Below are 22,574 nucleotides of genomic sequence, written 5' to 3'. Positions count from 1 at the left end.
TCCGTATGCTACATCACAACCATAGGAGGTAAAACTTACCATCTGGATTCTGTTCCTTTTACTTACCTTGTGGCACAGCCTCTTCACAGTAGCAGAAAGCCTCCCTCCACCCTCCCCCCGCGATTCAAAATTATTCGATAGTTTGCCATGGAAAATCTGGTTTGACTCAGTCTTTAATGAATTTTATTTTGGATGTCCATTAATAATCTCTTAGAAGGGATGCGAAACAGGAGAGGGTTTTCTGAATCCAAAATGTATTCCAATGCTCATGCTATGACAGTAAAACAATGGGTGCTTGAAATAACTTTATTAGCTTAATTACAAAATCTTTCACCTTTTACAGCTGTTCCCAAGTAAGTCTATGAGCACAAATTTGGATCCAAGCAGATGCTGGGGTGCTAATAAGCTGAACACTGTCACTTTATCACAGAAAACACTTGCTGTGATCAAATCCAGGAATAAATCCTCAATTTTTAAGATGGGAGGTAGTTACAGAACAGGCGCCCCACAAAAAAATAACTTTTTATTTCCTACTCAATACCTTCTTACTCACTGTTCACAGGTAATCTGATACTACGTACAATCTAGACTAATATTTGTAGCCCTCACCAAAACATGGCTCTGCTCTCCAAACCCTAACTGTATTTCAGAGCACTGTTTTTAACAAAGATCTTGCACAGATGAGGTCCATCAACCCACGACATAGCAGCCCTGCTCATTCTGCATGAACCAGGCTTGCCAGAGCTCCCCCCCCCCCCCCAGCTTTATTGGCAGTGCTGGGATCTCTGGCACTAGTGAAATGTGCATACAGATAAGGTATCTCAAAGATCTTTGGTCTGTGCAGTTCCTGTGCAGCAGTGTATTCCTCAGTACATTTGAATTCCCTGCCTGCAGAGCTTCTTGTCCTGCTTTCAAGCTCTCCCTTCCCCCATCTGTTTCTTTTTTGAAGTTCTGGTCACAGGAGGAATTTTCTTTTCCCTGGAGAAACAATCCTGACTTCCTTGCGTGGTTTTATTTTTCTCTGCTAGCTTACTTGAAGATGTATTGACTGCAGTGATGACTTGCACCCCTATCTTTTCTGCCTTTAGGAGGGACTGGTTTGCGTTCAGATCTCAGTGTGACAGAACACGTGTGTTGTACTGCAGCGCTGGCTGCTCTGGTGAAATTTCTTATACATGTGGCTTAGCCACAGGACAAATGCCCAGACCATATGTGGCTTAGCCACAGGACAAATGCCCAGACCATATGCTCCATCACCTTATTTAGATACTGGTGGAAACCTGAGAGTCTCCCTGCTGCGTCATCTCTCTTTGGGGGACATTCTGGCAAAATGCTGTCTTGGTCTTTGTGACATCTCTCTTCACCTTCTGCTTTGTTGCTGGTGGCTCGCCCGGTGCAAAGCAATCTGGAGATTTCCCTGAATTGCTGTACCTTTTTTGACAGGCACATGTCATGTTATTGTATGGAAAAAAGCCTACCCTCCTGGGTCTCATTTTGACAGTCTGAGGGCTCGTAGCTTATGCTACCACGCAGAGCACAGCTTAAATATCAATTTGCTAAAGCTCAGGTCAGAAAAACATACATCTTTTGCTCACCTGTTCAGTCACGATGTGACCAGTATGTTTCTATCAAGTGGAAGCGGTCAACTTACACAGTGCGGTATCAGAAATAGCAGCCCGTAGTCTATTTTGATGATCTTCAAGGTCTTTTCCAACCTAAATGATTCTATGGTTCTATTTACCGCAGCCTGCGAACACGTTGGGGAAGTCGTTTCAACACGGTGGCCTCGCCTGTGGCACGTGGAGCGGAACCGGGAATTGCAGGTTGCCAGTCTAAGAGCCATTTTGGTTACGAGCGTTTCCCGAAGTTGGCCTCCTTTTGTCTTGAACTACGAACAAAGCATGTAATTTATAATGGAACACGTATTTTATAACGGAGCGTATCTTGTATTTTATAACGGAAGGGGTGCCCGGGAACGAGCGACCGACCACGACCACCCCTCCCCTACGCGCCCGAAACGCGGTGGTCCAAGGTAAGGCCCGAACGGCGGCGGCAGCTCGGGGCAGGGGCGGGCGCCGAGGCGGGGGGGGGGGGGGGGGGGTGGGGGGGGCCGGGGTTTGCTGGGTGTCCGGTGCTGCGGGCGGGTGTCCGTGCCGGTGCCCCTTCTGCGGCACCGCGCCTGCCTGTACCGCCGCGCGCCCCCAGCGCGTCCCCCCCGACTCCGACAGCAGGGTGCGAGGGGTGACCGCCCCCGCCCCGCGGCGGCTGTGTGGGCACCCGCGCGTGCCCTGCCCGCGGGCTTTGCCCCGCCCCTACAGGCCGGCACGGACCTGGTCCTCAGAGGCGCGCTCCTCCGCCGCCGCCGCCGCCTGCGGTACGTGCCGCTCGGCGCGCTCCACCTGCCGCGGGCCCGCAGCCGCCCCGCCCGCCTCTCGCCCTCCCCTCTCCGCGCCCGGCGCTCCAGCAGCCCGCCGGCGCCGGGCATGGAGCGGCTGCAGGTGGAGGCGGCCGCCCTGGAGGAGTACGCGGAGTACCGGCGGTGAGGGGAGGAGCCGGGCCGAGCCCGCTGTCGCTGGGCAGGGGAGAGGGGCGGCGCGGCGGGAGGGGAGGCCGGTGGCAGCGGCGTTCCCGTTCCCTTTCCCTCCCCTGCGGCCTGCCCGCGGCCCGGGGTTTCCCCCGAGGAGGTAGATCCTCGCGGCCCGGGCGGTCCCGCCGTCCTGAGGCCGCCTCTTCGGGGTCTGCGGCGGCTTCGTTGTGTCACCGCGTCCCCTCCCACCCCTTCCCCCGCCATTTATCGGCGAAACGGGGCGTGCCCTGGCCGCACTCCGCGAAGGTGCCCGGGAGCGGCTCTCTGCGGAGGAGGAGCGCCTCCCCGCCCTGAAGCGGCTGCGGCGGAGAGGCGGGCCTCAGGGCCGGGAGGCCTGCACGCCTCGCCGGTGCGAAGGCACGTTGTACGCGCTGCCCGCCCGCAAGGGAAGTAACGCGTCGCTTTCCGACGTCGGGCCTGCGCACCAGCCTGCCCGGCCGTGCGTCGGTGCGGCGCGGTGCGAGAGGGTGGCCTGCCAGCGGCCCCGCTCTTCCAGGAAACGTGGGCTGTCGCGCGTCGTGAATTAAGTTTTGCAGCGTATGGGCGCCTGCCCTCGTACTCCTACGCGCCTGTGCTAATCTCATCAGCGCTCCCCTTGAAGAGCGGATGGATCCTGAGCACAAGTAAACACGGACTGGGTCGTTAACGCCGAAACGTGGTCTTAATTTAGCCTAGGAAAACCTTGAGTAAAACACCAGATGTAGGCGTGGTGGTCTTTCTTACGTGGGTAGTTATGCACTGATTCAGTGGGTGTCAGCTGGATCGACATGCAAATGACGGTGATGTGTTGACACGTTACTCTGGTGCTGTACGTTATCGGCAATGTACGAATCCACAGAATATTTGACAAAGAATCTCTCGCTCGGTATGTTTTAGCACACCCTAAACAATAACTGAACAATACTGTTATTAACAACAGTAACAATAACTGAAATATTTATGGACATTAATAAACTAACCTTCAGCATAGGTAAGTGCTGCAATTAAGTCTAAATTGTATTTTACGGATTTTACTTACTGTCTTCAGTTGTCTCCATAAACGTAGAATCTGGATGCTGCTCCAGAGTTCCCGCTCTTTAGTGACCTCGAATTTGAACGCAGTGATAGCTTAAACAAATGGGCCTGTCCGCAGTGTGGGATACAGCTGTGATCAACATTATGTGCAGAAACTAGCATAGACTTCTTCCAAAGTAGAAGACTGCTTGGATGTGTTGTTTGTTACTTTGATGGCAGTGCGGTTACATGCTTGCAGTTGAATAATTTTCCTCAGACTAGGCTAAGGTTTGATAACCTGATACAAGTCTGCAGTAAGTTTAGGTGTAGATGGGTGAAGGGACTTGCCAGAGGTCATTCAAGAAGCCTGAGGCAGAGCTGGCTGGTTACACAACCCTTGATGCCCCTTGCTTTTTCTGCTGTATGAAAAGGGGCTTGGTAGTTGGCTTTACTTTTTCCTTCTCTCCTACAATGCTGGTTTTCAGTCTGTCAGAGCAAGTTTTTTAAAAGAGCATTATTCACAAAATTTCTCTAAAGGTCAGCTATAATTCTGCTAATTGTGTATCACTAGAACAGTATTATGAAAGATAAGATTTTGCATTTACAGCACAAGTGTTGGTATATATTATTTGAAAAAAATATCTCGAGAAGCCTACTTTTATTGTCTTCCATGTTCTTATGGTTTTTTTTTTTTATGACATGCTTACAGAATTGTAGGTGATGACGATGGAGGAAAGCTCTTTACCCCTGAGGAATATGAGGAGTACAAAAGAAAAGTATTACCAATTCGGTTACAGAACAGGTTGTATGTGAGCTGGAGATCACCAACTGGCATGGACTGTAAGCTTGTGGGACCAGAGACACTGTGCTTTTGTACTCACCGGTAGGTATCTTTTCTTTTTTTGCACTGTTGTATTTTTTAAAATGAGGAAAACGTAAAATGTTTTCAGGTACATTACAGTAAAGTATAGGCAAGTTGATTTAAGGTCTAAGGGCTGAGAAAATCAGGTCTTAAATCATAAGAACTGTTCTTAAATCTAAATCTCAATACGTTTTTTTGAGACCAAAATGATTTTGTAGTCTTCAATAAATTCAGCTTTAAGGCATGAGTTATTGTAGATCAGATTGATTCTGATAGTGTTGTCAAAATGAAACATAAGGATCTGTCATATTTATGTAATGAAAGGATATAAAAGCACCTGATATTATGAATTTAATTGAAAATTAACAATCAACAGTAATTAATTAAAGATATTTCAAAACAGAACTTGTAAGATAAATAATAAGCCTTTCAGTTAGTTTTCTGTTAATACTAACAAAGTTATGAAAGTTATTATTTTTGCCTGTTTTAGGTATAAGCAACACAAAACGGACTATGAGGTGATTCCCAAAGACCGTCCTATTTGTGTGCCTTGTAGAGTGAGCCATTGTCAGTGCCAGTCCTATCACTATGTCCCTCTAAATGGCACGCAGCCCATCCGTTGTAGATGCAAACACTTTGCTGATCAGCACAGTGCAGCACCTGGATTTTCATGTAACTCTTGTAAGTTGCTGATGGTCTTGCAGCCTTCTTTGCTAGGAAACTTAACAGGAACAGCAGGTTAGGGATCTGTATTCTGCCCAGAGTATTAGGTACGTGCTGCACTTGTCACTGATGCGTATTTTGGTCCTTGCAGAAGGATGGGAAATGGGAAGGAAGACATCGCCTTTTGCACAGGAGGGTTTAGAACAACAGCCTTAGGTTCCCCAAGTTCTGTGAAGGAGAGTAAGTTTCTGAATGATTCGGTTAGGTGCATATGGAGACAGCTGCCTCAAGTTAGGCAGTATGAAAGCACTCCATTTACAGTTTGTCATTTCCACTGCTGCATGCACGTGACTTTTCTACTTGAACTTGGTAGTTTGAGAGAGGGAAGTGTTGATCTCTGTTCCTCTATTGCCTGGCTGAATATAATGTTAATGTATTTTTATATCTTTTCTCAACTCAATAAGAAGTAGTGCTCTGTTCCCAAATAGTTAGCACTCTAACAAAGCAGTTCCCAAGCATACAGATTGTGAGTCCAGAAATGCAAATGGGAATGGAGTTTCAAGCAAAAGGTTTGAGAAGGCATTAAGAGGAAGCTTTGTGCGTCAGTTGTTTGAGGTTATTTTAATGAAACAGCAGGAATTATTAACCATAAAAACTAAATAATGCATAAAGATGTTTTAGTTTGAAACCTCAAATTAAGTAAGCTGAAGCTTTTTTTGTTACGAATTCCATACTGTCAGTAAATTTCTTTCATGAAGTCTCTGTAATTTGTACAGGAAAAATCATAAACAGCTTTTGCTGGATGAGAATCATATCTCACAAAATAAAACATGAAATAGTTATATGATAGTCTTTCAAGAATTTGCTTTAAGTAATATGAAATTCTTAAATGTGCAATTGGATGATTCAGACTGAATCCTTAGAACACAGTGTTTTTAATAATCATTTACCTTATGCACTTCTTCTAGTGTTTCTCAAAAATACCTTGATGGCTTCAAAGATTACAGAGAGAAGTGCCAAGACTTGCTCCTATTTTGGACTTTGTTGTTTTAATGTACTGGTATTAGTCTAGCCCGGTACTGTATAAATCTAATGTGATAGATAAATTGGAGATGTACTCTCTTTATAATTGAAAAAATATTGCTGTTGCACTTTATTCTGTATCCAGAATAAGAGCTCTGTTATTGAGGAGTGCCCAAAATTATATGAAAAATTCTTTAACATTTCCAAGAATGTGATCCTTCTACATACTACGCAAGACTTAAAAAAATTATTTCTTGGTGCCCTGCAAAATGAACTCTAACGCGAGTTGGAAGCAGGATAATTTGTATAATGAAATATTTGCAAAATCAGTTCCTCAATTTCTTCTTCACATCATTGCTCCAGCAGGGCTTTGATGACAGTCTTAGCTGTAGCTTAGGCAGATATATCACTTCACTTCAGTCTGTGTTTCTGAATGTCACATGTCATTTGTGTAACTATTTCAGTTACATCCTGTGGCTATGTAAGCTTAAAAAAACCCTGAAAGTCAGTCTAATGGTACCCTTATGTAGAACCTATTTTGCTGTTGCCACAGCCTCTGTTTACTACCCAGATAATTTTGCTAGTTTTAAGAGACATTTAAATTGTGATTTGTGTCATAAATTGAGATTCTAAGTTTTCTGGCCGTGCAACATTGGCACATGCTGTACACCTTTGGAGATAATACTGCCAAAATTCTGGCAGGTTGTCTTCTTTACCCACTGACAGGATTTTTTCTCTTTTTTATTTTTTGTCAAGGGAAGGATAGAGAAGGGTGTTAGTATTGGAAATGGACACAAGTTGCAACATAGGAAATCCAGTTAGATATTAGGAAAGAGATGTCTGCTCCAGGAGAAGACCAACATTGGTCTGGGCTGCTCAGAGAGGTGGACTCTCCATCCTTGGAGGTACTCAAAACTTGACTGAATGAGACCCAGAGACTGGATGACCCCTATGATCTAATCCCCACCTTCATCCTTTCTCCTGTTCTATACAGCATTTTTGTACCATGATGAAAAGGCTGTAAAAGGTTTCAGCAAAGATAGCTGATTGCTTTGCCTAAAATCATGTACATGTTTCCAAATAGAAAGCATAGCTGGATGCTTTTGTAGTGAAGGAGCTCTAGTTTTTTATGAGATCAGTTTAGGAAAACACCATTTTGGCTGCAGTAAAGTATAAGTTCCATTATAATTTCACTCATTACACTTATTTATTTGTTAATTAGGTTCCAAGTGTTTGGGCTTTCGTAGTTGCTTTACCTGTGCATGTGGTCAGCCAACATATGCTCATGAGACAGTCGTGGAAACTAAACAAGAGCGCTTAGCCCAAGGAAAGCCTGTGGGGCAGGATGTTCCTTACGCTGCTATGGGAGGACTGACTGGTTTTAGTTCACTAGCAGAAGGCTACATGAGACTCGATGACAGTGGAATAGGTAAGTGCAGCTGACCTGAGATGAAACTTAATTCTCTTAACTAAGTAGTTTTGAAAAGTAGTAATTCAACATAGATTTTCAAAGTTCGAAGGCAAAGTGGATCAATAGGAGTAAGACTTAAGACAGATTTTTTTTTTCCAGCAGTCCTTAGGTGTGAAGAGACCTCTATGACCATCTTGTCCAACTTCCTGTGAACAGATAAAAAACCTCTTTATCAACAATTATGGTGTTCAGCCCAGTAGCTTCTGGCTGAAGTGGAGCATATCTTTTAGAAAGGACTCTGTAACTTCTGTTTTTCTCTTAATAATTCCATGTTATATTTATGTTAATCCTTCAGCCTAATACTGCCCAGGTGTTTCTTGGTTATACAGTTACAGCTTGCTTTTTTTTTTTTTTACCCAAGCTCAAAGGTTAATAGCTGTTTAGCATAAAATAACCAAGAGTCATTTGTAGAACTTTATTTTTGACAGGCATGTTAGTTGGCCTTGATACCTCTGTTGCTCTGTGATTTTGTGTCGTTTAGTAATGGACACATTTTGTCCTGAAATACCGTTTTATTTATTATTGCCATGTACTCATTATTTCTTTTTTAAATTCTGATCTGGTTTCCTAGATTTGTCTGAAGTTTAGGAACTATAGCATGGCTGTAGTAATTAAAGAAACAAAGCTTTCATTTCTTTTGAAGCCATCTGTAATGCTTTTGTTAACTTGAGTTTATGGTGTCTGCACTGAGTATAGTAGATATGAATCTGTAGCCTTGTTTTGACCCCGTCTTGTATGTTCTTAATATATCTCCTGAAGTTAATTTTTGTTTTCATTCAACTTATTTTATAACAGGGACTCCTCCTGCTGAACTTGCAGAATCCCTTGTTACCAGCATGGATCATCCATTTCTAAAAGCATTTGAGGGACCTTCTAGTTCTGCTCAAACCATCTCACAGATAGCAGGTGCTATATTAGTAGGATAATACTGTTTTACAAAAAATATGTAATATAAAATTAATTGGTTTTATGGATGAGTTGAAGGATGCTTAGGGCTAAAATCAAAGTTAAAAATTTAAATGAGTGTTGAAGCCTTGTTATTTGAAAAGTTACTACACCATTCATATCCTTGAATTGCTTAGAGTAACTGTCTTGTTAATTTTGCTCATGATGTGCTTTTTAACTTTAATGATTTTTTTTTTTTAGCATTTTGTATCTTCCCTATTAATGGTGTCACTTATTCATTGGATCAGTTGTTCTAATTTTTAATTCCCACTAGAAGCTCATCATATCCTGTGAAACTGCCTTCTGCCAGAAAGTCTTTTTTGCATGGAATCAGTTATGCTTATTTTATGTCCCTTATTTAGTATAAGAATTTAGCAATTAATATAACTGTTGAACTCTTCCAAGACTATAATAGCTGCTAGCCTACACTAAAGGGCTTACTCTTTGGTCCAAATTGCTGGGGTTTGTTACTTGCCTATAAAGGTGAGTTCTCACTTTGAATGTGTTTTGCCAAATGTAAAACATAACTAATGGAATAGCAAGTATCATTAATGAAAAAAGTTTTGGGCTTTGTTTGTTTGTTGTTTGGTTTTGGTTTTGGTTTTTTTTCAGGTGGTTCTAGTGCCACAAGGCAAGTTTCTCATGGAAAGCATTCAGAAGATGATGACATGGCTTACTTTGAAAAACGTTACCAAGAACGGGCAAGTTACTACATTTATTGCTTAATTCAAATATATTTTCACAAGAGGATGTCTAAAAAAAGATAAATGTATGATTTAAGTGGCATATAAATGCAGTACATAATTTGTTCTCTTCCTGAGAAAACACTAGCTTCTTAAAGTTTTAAATACAATTATGAGCTATTGCAGGATTTCAGAGGTTAGTCATGATGGTATTTGTCTTAACTGGACAGATTTTTATTGAGGTAACTCTCCATTACAGAACAACAAAATATTTTACTATGTGACAAAAAGACACAACAAAGCAGACTTACAGAAAAGTTCCCTGTGACATTTAGGAATGTGTTTGCTACCTAAAACTTTATGATGTTCTTTTCCTTGCAAATGTCTGCGTAGTTGGGCTAAATCTGGTGCGTCTTTCTTATATGACCTGAATCACCCCCTTAAAGGTGCCTCCTCCACCCCACTGACTATCTTAAATGCCCTGTGGTGTAGGTTATTTAGATGCTTAAATACTTTCTTTCACCACATTAGCTCCTTAGCTCCACCATCTCAGCTGGGAGTATGTCTTGACTGTTCATGAATTCTTTTGTAAGGCAATGTTGCATAATTAACTTCTAAAATCTTAACTGCTGTTACGCTTGCTGCTTGCAACAAGGTGTTTGTTAATGAGAAAGTTGTTCTAGCTTTGTGAAATTTTAAATAATTTTCTTTATTTTGGAAATCATCACAAAATATGGTAAGATGGTAGAAATACAGTATCAGTTTATAGGAGAAAATACGTTACTATCAAATCCAAATTGCTGCGTTTCTTGCCCCCCCCCCCCCCCCCCCCCGCAAGATTTTATTTTCTTTGCAAAAGGTAGTAGGAATTTCAGATACAAACCTCAAGCCTCCAAATAGGGAAGAATATTTTAAAATTAGTTTCTGTGTAGACCAACAACAGGATTGCTTAGCAGTGACTTAATTTGTAGACATCCAAATCAGGACTGGGGCTTTGCTTCCTTTTGACACTATTTTATGAGGAAATAAAGCATGTTAAAAATATTATTTTATTTTTCCTTGCATTTTTGATAGCAACGTGATTATCTTATGTTACATGAGATGTAAAAGTCCATGCATCCCTTTTAGGTAATTGCTCTAAATAGAATTTCATTCACTAATGTAACAATACTTGAGAACAAGCGTTGCTTCTAAAAACAACAGATATATTTGTTTGGATTAATAGTCTTACTACAAAATGGCAGAGTTAAATGTATGTGTGTTGGTAAATGATACCATGCTGTAAGAGCCTACTGTGTAAAAAAAATCTTACGAGAGGAAGATGTGACCTTGTGGGTCAGTGAGGAGACAGTGAGATGGAGGTTTAGCATCTACCTCAGCAACAAACTTCCTATGTGATTTTGTGCATGTTGGTTAGTCTGTGTCTGTCACTTGTCTGTAATAAAACTTCTTTACCTTTCATTGACATAAAGATAAACCCATGAACATTTGTGAGGCACTTTGGACTTGAGGGATACATAAATACCTAGATTGCCATTATCAGAGATAAAGGCAGCGCTGGTTTGAATAGGGGAGGAGCTGCAGAGCTATGGAAATGCTCCTTTGTCCTGTGATGCAAAAGTAAGCGATAGTAGGTTGGGCTAATAATGATCTGTAGCTCGCTCCACCGCATCTATCGCTCTGGTGAATTTGTGAGTGGATGTAGAGATTTAATACTGCATTGCTAGCCGACTTGCAAATTAATTCTTGAACCACTGTTGGTGTCTGTCTTTGTTACAGCTGAAAAAGGAGAAGGCTGCGAAACGGAAAGAAAAAAGTCCAGTGCCATCAAAGAAGCCAGGAGATTAATAAAAACTTATTATATGGCACAGTGTTAATCGTTGTATTGAAGAGTATTTTTCACTGTCCCTACCTGCACGCTTGTATTTCTTCATGTTTTATTCTGCTGTTTTGTTCTATTGCTGAAATTAAATTTTTAATTATCTTGTAATAAAAATTGGTACTTTAATCAATGCATTTGTAATCTTCGTAATTGTTACATAGATATTCCTTTGAGGATGGAAAATCATATTTAGAGATTTACAGAACTGTTATTTAAGATCTGAGAGAATAACCATGTATTTAAGTATTTCGTTGTAGTAGGGCAAAGAAGATACATGTCTTACAGTCCTGTGACGCACGCACTTTATTTGTAGAGTCCTTAGGACTCATCTTGTTCATGGATTTTTACTTGGTGGTATTCGTTTTGTTAATATTGACATTTTAATCTTTCCTTCAAATCTTTTTTTTCTCTTTCTGTTGGTTTCATTGCCTTTACATAAAATTCACGCTTCTCTCACGCTTCTCTAGGCTCTGTTCTTGCCAAAGTATAAATATTTTTTTATAGGTGAAGTTCTGTACGCCTGTAAACCCGTTTCCACACATCCTTACTAGCTACTTGAAGGGATCCTGCTTGTATACTTTATCTCAGATTTCTCTGTCTGATACTGTCCATAACAATGATTCTATTACACTAAACTTCTGAAAACATTAAGTGGAAATGGATATGCTATTTATTGCATGTAAACAAATAATTGTATGGTTTTATTATCCATTTATTTATCCAACAGATACTCTTTTCATCATGTCTAATCCAACACACAGACTTCCTCAAGAAGGGAGATGTGCTTTTGTATTCTTCGCCCATATTCACAGCTGTGGCAGCATATGTTGTGTTAAAGGTGGGGGACAGGAAAATTTAGAATTCGGTAACTTTGTGTGGTGGTGTAAATCTGCGAAGCAGCACAGCAAGAACTTGGTACAGAATAGCTGGAAGAGGCTGCAGTTTAGGAGGCAAAGGCAGAGCCTGAGCTAACTTTGTTAGTCTCCTTTGAAAACAGAGGTGTAAGTCAGTTTCTGCTTAAAAATACTTGAAGATGTCTGGGATTGAAGACTTTTCAGGTGGTATGTGTGTACTGAGACGTTATAGCAAGAGTTGGCAGAAGCTTACAAAGCTCTGATTCCCATCAGAGAGAATGCCTCTATGTGCCTGATTGGCAGAGGAAAAGAGGTGAGGTTGAAGGCATTTGTTGCAGGGCAACTTGCTTTTTTGTTCAGATATCAGGTGTGGAAAGAGAGTTCTTGGGATTTCATGCAGGTTGTACAGTGACTGATGGAGATGGCTGGAATCCAAGTGAGAAGGGAATGGAAGGCTCAGTTGCCCAAATTCAAAGATTAAAAAAGGCCATTTACCTTAACTCTGACCTATGCTGCCATTACTACAGATGCCAATCAGAGAGGTTAATCTGTTACTTTAACGGTGCAATATATCAAACTGTTAATGAATATTTTAAAATAACCTTTACCTTTAAATTCTACACTGCTACGTACTGCTTTAACTTAATAAATAAAAATATTAATTGGAGCTCCCTCTTCTGGTCCTAATAAGCAATCATTTCTACAGATTCTCTACTTGGTCTCATAAGTAAATGGGGATTTCACAATAGAATTACAAGAAAAAAACAAATGTAAATAACATTGGTAAAAAAAAGGTAAATAAGAATATAGAAAAAATATTTTAATTTCAGTCTTCAGCGACATTATTGCAAGCTTAATAGCGGAAGTTTATTCTACTTTCGTATTTATCCCCGTGGCTATACCCATTAGGGAATGCAGTTCTAGAAATGTATGTGTGTATTTGAGAGACGAGGTTTCTCACTGTCGTGGTTTAACCCCAGCCAGCAACTAAGCACCATGCAGCTCACTCCCCCCCAGCCCCCCCGCAGTGGGATGGCGGAAAGAATTGAAAGGAAAAAGGTAAAACTTGTGGGCTGAGATAAGAACAGTTTAATAGAACAGGAAGGAAGAAACTAATAATGATAACAATAATAAAATGACAGTAATAATAAAATAATTGGAATATACAAAACAAGTGATGCACAATGCAATTGCTCACCACTCGCTCACCAATGCCCAGGTAGTTGCTGAGCAGTGATCTTCCCCAGTCCCACTCCCCCCAGTTTATATACTGGACATGACGTCCCATGGTATGGAATACCCCTTTGGCCAGTTTGGGTCAGCTGTCCTGGCTGCGTCCCCTCCCAATTTCTTGTGCCCCTCCAGGCTTCTTGCTGGCTGGGCATGAGAAGCTGAAAAGTACTTGACTTAGTATAAATGCTCCTTGGCAACAACTGAAAACATCAGTGTGTTATCAACATTCTTCTCATAGTGAACCCAAAACATAGCACTGTACCAGCTACTAGAAAGGCAATTGACGCTATCCCAGCCAAAACAAGGACACTCACAGCAAAATATTGTTATAGACAGAGGTTTTAATTGTTACAAAAAACTTGTATTTGTACTGATAACATAACTTTTTGCTTTTAGGAAATAATGTATTGTGCTTTTATTGACATTTTGAGTTAAAAATACTTGTCAGTTTTAAGTGTTTGCTCTGCCAAATTCAGTCTTACTACATTGTACTTTGATCATCATGAACTGGTTTTATCAAAGTCAATTTTTAAAAATTTTATTCTGTGCTTAAATTTATTTAACATTTCCACTTAAACGATATGGAAAAGCTATTACATTTATTTCATTATTTTCTTTTTAGTTGGAAAACAGGTGGGATCCTAAAAATACTAACTGCATTAAATACTGCTTAGGAGTTCTGACCACTTTTAGCCCATGTTGATGATGTCAAAGTAAAAGAAACCTACTTTCCTTACTAGAAGGCATACTTGTGACTTCCTGGTATTCATGTAGTACTTTTTTGCAGAATTTTTATTCACACCTACACATGAAAAACCAGGTACAATATATCTCGTAATGTTGCTGGCTGTGAAAACTGGACACTGATATTATGTCTTAAGTGAAATTTGTACTTAACTGGAATTACTCTTGTTTTTACCCTAAAAAAAAATATCATTTTGTAGGATCAAAATTGCAACCTCCAATTCTATTGAGAAATCTCTTTATACTTCTATTAAAAATTTTTTTTTTGTAACGGTAAAAGCAGAGACCAAATGCTACTATGTTTGCCATTAACAGTGGTCATTAAATAAAGAGCTCAGTTTAAGGAGTACTTGTCGATGATTTGTTCTCCTGAGAGCAGTCGTGAACTTTGAACATAATATCATGGGACAGATAAGTTATTGGTTCATCTGTATCATTTATTTGTGGGCGTATATCTGTCGTTCAGCTAGATGTATTAACCGTTTCTGACTCTAATCCAAGGAATCGGGCGCGGGGGAAATGGTTTGTTGTCATACACACGAGTGCTCTAAGCTGTTAAAGCCTAATTGCGTAGGTCTTAGGCAATGCTTAAGCACGTCTCATTTTTTAAATAGCTGGCTTTTGAATCAATATTTTGCCATTATTGTAACAGTCCTAGAGTGTAGCACAGCATTTTTTTTTCACTAGTTTTAATCATCCTATGAAAAGGCTTAGGTGTACCTTGGCCATTTATGGTGGCAGAGACTGGTCAGCGATCCTAAGTGGAGGGCAAGGGGCTCCTCCCCGTTCCCTGCTGCTCTGGTACTAAATATAAGACGCATCTGTCTGTCTCAGGTTTGGGAGGCAGGGGAACGTGATGTGTGAATTCACAGCCAGTAACGGCATCCGTGCGGAATTACTTTGTCAAGTTGTCAGTGTCTTTACAACACGTTGTGCATATTAAATGGTTTCCAGGTCTCGTGTCTCCGTGTCCCTGGAGCCTCTAGCTGTAGTTTTGTTGTAGCCAGGTGGCCTAAGAAAAGAGACAGCTTTGCAGGCAGCGATAGTATTTCTTCTTAGCACAAACATAATTGAAAACGGCAACAAAGGTTTTCTGGTCTAAAAGACCTTGCACAGGTGTACCTGTTCGGGTTTCTTTTTTTTTTTTTCGTAACAGAAGATACTACTTTTGTCTGGAAGCCTACTCTCGCTTCAGAGCCCTTAGCATTTGTCTTCTGGTAGAGTAAATCGTTATCGGCTGTACGCTGGTTTTAGCTCTGCTTTTACACTCGCTGTGCCGGCCGGCCCTGGCTGGGCACTGAGCCCACGTCCTCCTTCGGTCGCCTCCTCAGGGAAAGCCCCGGAGTCCACCGTGACTCGCCGCCTGCGTGTACCTCGCTAACGGCTTCCCCCATCTTCATTCTCGCATTAGGACAGGAAAACTGCCGATACGCTGTACGCGACACCCAGGGGCGAGCACCGACGCGCCGGACGAGGGCAGTCGGAGGAGCACGAGCGAAGGGAGCGGGGAGGCCGGCGGCGAGGGCGTCGTTCGCGCAGGAGCCTCCCTGCCGCTGCTTCCTTCGTGCCTCAGCTCCAGGGCCGGCACGCACCGACCGCCGCCCTTCTGTGCGCTGAGGGACGCCTCAGCGGGGCACGCGCTCACGGCGCCGCAAGGCAACGGCCTGGCGCCTGCGAGCTCTGAAGAGCATGCGCGGCCCCTGCGCCGGGTGGGCTGGGGCTTAGGCGGCGGGCGGGAGCAGCGCCCCCGCCCGGGCGCAGGCGGGGCGCGCTGAAGAGCCCGCCGGGGCTGGGCCGGGCCGGGCCGGCGGCCGCATGCGCAGAGCCGGTGGCGGGCGCTGAGGGGCGGTGGCGGGAACACGTGCGGTCGGCGGCGGGGCCCGTTTTCCTCCGAGCAGGGCCGGCCGCCTCAGGTCGCGCCGGGGTCGCTCCGTCGCGGGGAGGCCGGCGCCCGGCCCTCGTTGCCGGGGGTCCCCGGGGGCGCGGGGCTGCGCGTGTGAGGAGGGGACCCTGCTCTGCGGGCGGAAAGTCGCGGCCGTGCCAGCCCTTACGGCGCGTCTTGGCGTAAAAAAGCGTTTTTCGCTTGAGAAACGGGCGCCTCCGTTGGCGGGGAGAAGGGCTGAGAAGCGTGGGGGTGAGGCGGTAGGAGGGCAGGAGCCCACGAAGCAGCGAACCTGTCTCGTCGCGCTCGGGGCAGGGAGAAGTCGTGTGGGCCTGCGAGGCGGGTGCGTCTGTGTGTGCGTGTGCCTCGCCACGCCACGGGTCTCTGGAAGAAAACCTTAATTTTTTCTTTAACTATAGATATCTTGTAATGTTTCAGAATCTGTTGTCATGGATGGAGACGCGGACTATGGCAAAGGTAACACGAGGTGGTTTAACAAAAAAATAATGACCATGCAACCCATGATCTTAATTTACGTCGCATCTGAGAATAATTTAAATCTTTTTTTTCTTTTCTTTCCCCTCAAGTTGAAGATGTTGTAGGCTGCCACGTTGAAGATGCTGTAACATTTTGGGCACAGGTGAATTCAGGGAACTATTTCATTTTGACTGAGATGTTTAATCCCCCCCCCCCCCCCCCCCCCCCCCATTTCTGTAGAAGTAAGAATAAATGATAGCAGTTGATGTTGGGGGAAAATAGTTAATTTGGATTTCAGAATTGCAAGTATTATTGTTCCCTTTTAAACTGAAATCAGTTATTCTTTTCTGAAGTGTCAAGAAGAATTGTTCATCCATCCATTTGAATTGTAGCTGGCTTTTCTTGAATATTTGCTAGGCCAAAAAAAAAGAAAATAAATTAGGCTTAAATTATTTGCTGTTGACTGAAGAATACTGTAGAAGGCAGGTGGAGCCCTGCAGGAGCAGGATCCCCTACTCTAACAGCTGAGCATTTGGGGCAGTTTTAATGAAACTTGACATGGAGATGGTTCAAAGATGCTAGGTCCTTTAAAGTTTTTTGTAGATGGACAGGAGGATGTTGGACAGGAGGACTGAGGAGAAGTAAAAAAACCAAAACAATGAATAGTTTTCACTAATGTGGGGGGTGCAGCACGGAGAGGGGAAAATCAGGAGTACTAAAGCTTGCCTTTTCTGTTTGGTCTGTGGGCTAATTGGTGTGTGCATATTAGTCAACACGCGTGTAGTTTTGAACCAGTTGGAGGCGGTAATGCTGGTTGTCATGTCCCTAATAGGAATCTGGGGTGGGGGACGAAACTTTACTCATTCTGTTTATGGAATAGCTTCTTCTGATAAAGGGATTTTTAGATGTAATAGTCATAGGTAATTCTCCTTTATGTTCTTACCCTGGCATTCTGACACTCAGTCACAGAGTTTTGTTTAATATTGTAAGGTACAAAAGTTAGGAGTGTACTTCTAAGGTTAACAAAATGTTTAGTTGCACTAGTGTTTTCTTTCCTGCTCTAAGTTCTGGATCCTTTCCTTTGAATTATGAGTAGAATGTTGTCTAATAAATGCTATGTTACTGGAATTGATCCAGTCTTACAGTGGCTCAGATACCAAGTTGTAACTGGAAGGACACTGCTTCTCTCAGCCGAACCGAAACCCAAGTCTTGCATGTACAGAGAGTGAGGGGTATGCCAGAGCTGTTGTCTCATTGTATTAAGGAGAGAAAGAAAAAGAACACCAAATACGTGCTAAAATTTGTGAGGAAGTATTGATAAGTAAGATCTGCATACTGATTGCAGAAGCTGGTAATTAAACCGTTAGAAACGTTAGTTGCGAACTATTTCTCTGGGGTACCTTACCTGCCCCTGATCCATTTCATTAATTTTTGGAAGAAAATGAGAGCAGCTTACAAATGCAACTAAAATCATGAAGATTGAAAGCTTAAGGTGGGCATTACTTCCCTCAATAGCAGTGCAACTGTTTTGATTTAATTTTTGGCTCTTAAAAGCCATCAAGTATCTATTAAAACTGACAGTTAATAACTCGTACCCTCTCTCCACACTTAGAATGTCAGTAGATATAATGACCTCTTGAAATTAAGTTGTGCGCTGGCAGAAGCTTGTCCTCGGGCTAATGCAGTATTTGGCACACCTGATTTTAGTAAGGTAAGTAGGTCGTGCGTATGTGGAGTTTGTTTTTCACCTAGATGTAAAAGCCTTAATTCCGTGCAACCATTTTCTTAGGTATTTTCTTGATCTTTGATTATGCTGTGGGTTATATTCTGTTAAGACCTATTTAAGAACTGCTGGCTTTCCTAAAGAAAACACTTAGTTTGTGTGAGCAAGTTTAAGTCTTTCTGCACTTCAGACTTCAGATAAATAAGGCAACTATAGTTGTGTTTTTTAACACTCATGAAATACTACAAGAAGGTAATACACAGAATGCTGAATTCTCTTTTGTTGTCCAGTATACATTATGGGTTGTCTTTAACAAGAGAGCAACGCTTTTTCAGAGAAGTGATTCTTTGCTCCATCTCAAGAAGTGTGGAGGATCTTACAAAAACCTGTAATGTTAAATGTGCTGGACAAAGTACTCTTAAGAGTACTCTTAACAAGGACATGTTTAATAGCAGTTCTGTGAGAAGCATACAAAGAGCAATGGCAACTTTTGTTTTTGTGTGTGAACTACTGATGGCTTATTGCAAAGTAAGTTTTAAATAAAACGATTTGTTTGAACTGTTTGTGTGTGTAGGACCTTCTACATTCCTCTTGAAAAGGAAGAAAATGCACCAAGAGCAAACCCAGCATGTTTGTGGCTGGCTTCTTCCTTTGTTGGGCTTACTAAGCCATCAGTGTCAATAAAATATTGTAGCAATACATTAACAGAAAAGCCATGGGAGTCTGCTGTGTAAGATGTCGGTGTTTTTCTAGTTGCAAAATTTTCTTTGAGCTCTTGTTTTTGGAGTAGAGGATTATGTTTTTGAAGCATCTGGCATATATTGTTAAGAGAGATAGGATATCAAATGCATTACTTTGTTTTCATACCACTGTTGGGATAATTATAGGACAGTGTGAAAATAAGATTTGTAATGTATTACAAATAACCATTTTGAGTTATGCTTGTATTTTCAGAATGCTGTTCTTGATCTTTTTTCCTAATTTCCAGATTTATGGTGGGTGTTTTTCTGAAGATGGATGTTGGTACAGATGTATGGTACAGCGAGTGGTCAACAACGAAAAGGCAGGAGTTTTTTTTTTTCTAAGTCATGAATTGTATCAGTTCTACCTGCAGGATGATAGAAATAAATGCAACTCCTCCTCTTTTCGAAACTTTGTGTGAATGCATTTAAAACCAGTGAAATTAACATGTGGGACATGACTTCCAAGTGACCTGTAATTTTGGATATGCTGATGAAAATCCTGGCAAAACACGACATACTTGCAAAGTGCAGTTGAATCTCTTTATCAAGAGATACAATGAGTGGTAGTTAATGTTGTTAAGCAATGTAATTTAATTTCAAAACTTCTGAGTGGTGAAAATGGCAGCCTTCATGTGACATGTTAACACTGATGCAAATGACCTCAAAGAGTTGTTAATCAGCATTCAGTGACTGATACAGAAGGCTAATAATTCCTATTTAAAACTATAATTTCGAAACAGGCTGGTTGGCTTGAAAACGTTGGCTTGCATGTATGTCCATTGAAGAAAGCCTTCTGTATTGCTTCTTAGTCGTAGCCTTTAGAGAAAAACAAAATTGGCAGCAAAGATCTATTTTGTTACTTAAAGTTTTGTCGCTAAGCTTTTAGACAGGTGCGAACTTAAGAGATTTCTCTAACTTGGTTCCTTCCTCTGAAGGGTGTCTAGGCTTAGTACGGAAGATTCTGATCTCTGCAACATGCATATGTGTTAAAATGCTTATATTCTAGTAGCTGTCAGCGCATATTTCTGTGGGAGGTTTGTGCAACCTCTGCTGATTTATATTATTGTTGCAGTGTCAGGTGTTGTACATTGACTATGGAAATTCTGAGGTTCTGAATAGATCAGACATAGTTGAAATTCCACCAAACTTGCAATGTCCGAGTGTTGCCAAGAAGTACGCGCTCTGGGGGCTGCAGATACCAACTCATCAGAACTTAAACATGTTTGACCAGGTGAGTGGCAGATTTTGAAGCATTTAGATGATGGGATCTGTAACAGGTGCTGCCAAGTATCAGCACAGTGTCACCAGGAGGAGTATTTTAAGAGCTGGATGTTTAACTGTGAAGGCAGGGCATGCTGGGAAGGAGTGTCTGATCTCTTACCCTGAACATACTCTAGAAACTAAAATGGTTTTGTCAAAAACGGTTCAGGTTATGCTAGGGGGTAATTTTTAGAGTATGCTTTTGCCATCTTCAGAGCCTCAGGCCTATTTCTGACTGACCTGAGTTTGTTCTAGCACTGAGGAAACAAAGTACTTCTGTTTCTTTCCCTTCAGAGGGAAAAATACCTCCCTTGGTCACAGAAACTGCAATAAATTCACTTACATCTGTGAGCTCCTTGAACGCCGTGTGCCTGGGTGCTGTACAAACTTCTAGTGAGGAGAGAGAGAGAATATCAGGTGAATGTGAGTGGTAGTAGGAACCCTCTCGTCCCTGGCCAGCAATGAAGGCAAAAAGCTCAGGGGCTGATGCCAACAGGACTGGTAAAATCTTTGAGCCCTTCTGAGTGGCACTGGTGACCCTTGGTCGAGTTTTACTAGTGGCCGTCTCCCTTTCTGGGACACCACTTACAGTCTTAATGGCAGGCTTCTTGAAGGCTTGTCCCTGGCACTGCCTGTGCTTCTCCAGCCGGTGGCTTGGGAGCAGCAGTTGCTGGAGGAGGAGGCAGGAGGTGGCTGTCCTGCTTGCCTTGTTGTATCCCTCTATCATTTAGAGGAGATCCTGAGACCCCTTGTGAATGGTCTCATCCCTGGGGTCCTAGTGACATTGCTTAATATGATCACTTAAGACAGATGAAAATTCTCTGTTCTCAATTCCCTGGGGTTTTGTTTGTATGGTGGTGTGTTGTTTTTTTCTTCTCTTTTTTTCTTTAACAGTTCTTGTTCCTCGAGCTAAAGCTTTATTTGCTTGCTCTGTGTAGCTTTTCTGCCCCCACCCCCTCTGTTCTTAAATTTCAGCAAAACCAGGTTGTTTTCAGAAGTGGTGGGGCAAAAAGAAAAAACCCTGTTAATAAAAGATAACTTCTTCCCAGATGTTTTGTGAAGGTCTTGAGTGCAATCCCCAGTCTTTCAGAGCTGTTTTTCCTTGATATTACTGATGAAACTGATAGCTGCCAATTTTGGCATTTTCCACTTTCTAAATGAGTAAGGTAGATACATACGCATTATAATTTGTCGCTATGTTCTATTTCAACTTCTGGACCACTTATTGAAAGGCTGTTAAAAAATGTAAGAATCAGAATATTTTTTTCATACTGTTTTGTATAATACTGTTAAATAGTTGGTCTAGTATCTTCTAAAAGACTTGGATAACCTAGTTGCCAGCTTCTGTTGAGAGTTGATGGGACTTGGAACTTCTGTCACTTATAAATGATACTGAATTCTTCAAAGCTGAACATAGAGGGAGAACTGTTGGTGTTGGAAGTCCAGTCTGGCATTGGCAATGATTAGATCAGGTACAGTTGTAGCTGTACAGATGCAGCATTGTTTCAGAATAAATGTGTTAAACATAGGCTTTACCTGTGCAGCTCTTTGGGTTTTGGTATTAAACATCTCCTCTTTTTCTTAAAAGAAAGATGGATGATTTCAGCCAAAAGCATTCAGAGTGTGCAGTACACAACATTGTTGTATTTTTTTTTGTTACAGGGAAAGAAGTTCTTGAGCAGCCTAGTTTTTGAAAAAGAAATAAAAATACGTCACAAAGCCAAGCACAAAGATGGTACTATTATTGCCCAGGCAGAATGTGAAAAAATAGATATTGGGGAAGAGGTGGCCAAGGCAGGGTTTGCTGCAAAATGCACACCTCCAGGAAACACTAAAGATGCGGAAGAGAAAAAACCAGATGTCGTTGAAAACCAGCATCGGAAGATAAAACTTACAGTTCCACTGTTGATAAACAGGTCTGGTCACACACTGTACAGTGAATCAAGAGGGTACTTTGACCAAGTAGCTGCCAGCACAAGGAATCGGAATTTTACTGGAAACCGTATGTTTGCCCCAAAGTAAGGCAGTGGGATGTCATAGAAAACTTTGTATGAATGATCTGATTAGCTTAGTTGGTGGGGGGATATGGGCTTATGAAAAGGTGGAGGGGGAAGTGAGTATCTAAAATACAAGGTTCAATTTCTGTCTTGCCAGCAGCAAGTAATACTGGTACTCAATGGAAGGGAAGTGCGTGTGTGCGCACGTGCGTGCTGTGGTGGGGGGAATTGGGGCAGTAGTATGTAGAAAACTGTTCATTATTGTTGTTGCTAGTTTGATATCCTGTTCGTCCTCATTTGATTTCCAGAGACAAACTGTTCTTATGTATCTTAATGCAAGATTTTGAAAAAGAAGAAAGGTGTAGCAGCTAGTAAGCAGAGGAGAAGATAGCAGAAAGCTTAGCTGAAAGCAAAGGTTGTGGGACACTGGGCCACTAGCAGATTTTGCAGTGATAGGCAAGGCAACGATGTTTGTTTTAGCATCTGTATAATTTCCATAGGCTTGTGCTTAAGACTTTTTGTCCCTCTATTAAAAACTCACTGGACACAGAT

At 42.1% G+C, this 22,574-nt stretch overlaps 2 protein-coding genes across 2 annotated transcripts in view; both read left to right on the top strand.

The window, feature by feature from the left end:
• The first annotated feature begins 2,436 nt into the window (after positions 1-2,436).
• FAM221A (family with sequence similarity 221 member A) lies at positions 2,437-11,178 on the top strand. Its single transcript, XM_049798139.1, has 7 exons — positions 2,437-2,539; positions 4,290-4,463; positions 4,933-5,123; positions 7,351-7,557; positions 8,395-8,505; positions 9,157-9,245; positions 11,007-11,178. Exons 1-7 carry the CDS (start codon positions 2,484-2,486, stop codon positions 11,073-11,075), a joined length of 897 nt encoding a protein of 298 aa, XP_049654096.1. The 5' UTR covers positions 2,437-2,483; the 3' UTR covers positions 11,076-11,178.
• A 2,714-nt stretch (positions 11,179-13,892) lies between these two features.
• The window catches only part of STK31 (serine/threonine kinase 31), a 42,721-nt gene continuing 34,039 nt past the window's right edge, over positions 13,893-22,574 (top strand). The window contains exons 1-8 of the mRNA XM_049798915.1: positions 13,893-13,909; positions 15,352-15,596; positions 16,261-16,299; positions 16,410-16,462; positions 17,912-18,010; positions 19,011-19,085; positions 19,838-19,996; positions 21,688-22,043. Of these exons, the coding sequence (XP_049654872.1) occupies positions 13,893-13,909; positions 15,352-15,596; positions 16,261-16,299; positions 16,410-16,462; positions 17,912-18,010; positions 19,011-19,085; positions 19,838-19,996; positions 21,688-22,043 (1,043 nt within the window). The remainder of the gene's footprint in view (positions 13,910-15,351; positions 15,597-16,260; positions 16,300-16,409; positions 16,463-17,911; positions 18,011-19,010; positions 19,086-19,837; positions 19,997-21,687; positions 22,044-22,574) is intronic.

The sequence above is a fragment of the Accipiter gentilis genome, chromosome 4, assembly GCF_929443795.1.
Source record: "Accipiter gentilis chromosome 4, bAccGen1.1, whole genome shotgun sequence".
NCBI lineage: Eukaryota > Metazoa > Chordata > Aves > Accipitriformes > Accipitridae > Astur > Astur gentilis.
The sequence above is the reverse complement of the archived record's forward strand: the minus strand, read 5'-3'. Positions and strand labels throughout refer to the sequence as shown.

Coding starts and splice junctions, on each gene's coding strand:
- FAM221A (XM_049798139.1), top strand. CDS start 2,484: ATGGAGCGGCTGCAGGTGGAGGCGGCCGCCCTGGAGGAGTACGCGGAG. Junction 2,540..4,289: donor GAGTACGCGGAGTACCGGCG/GTGAGGGGAGGA, acceptor ACATGCTTACAG/AATTGTAGGTGATGACGATG. Junction 7,558..8,394: donor ACTCGATGACAGTGGAATAG/GTAAGTGCAGCT, acceptor ATTTTATAACAG/GGACTCCTCCTGCTGAACTT.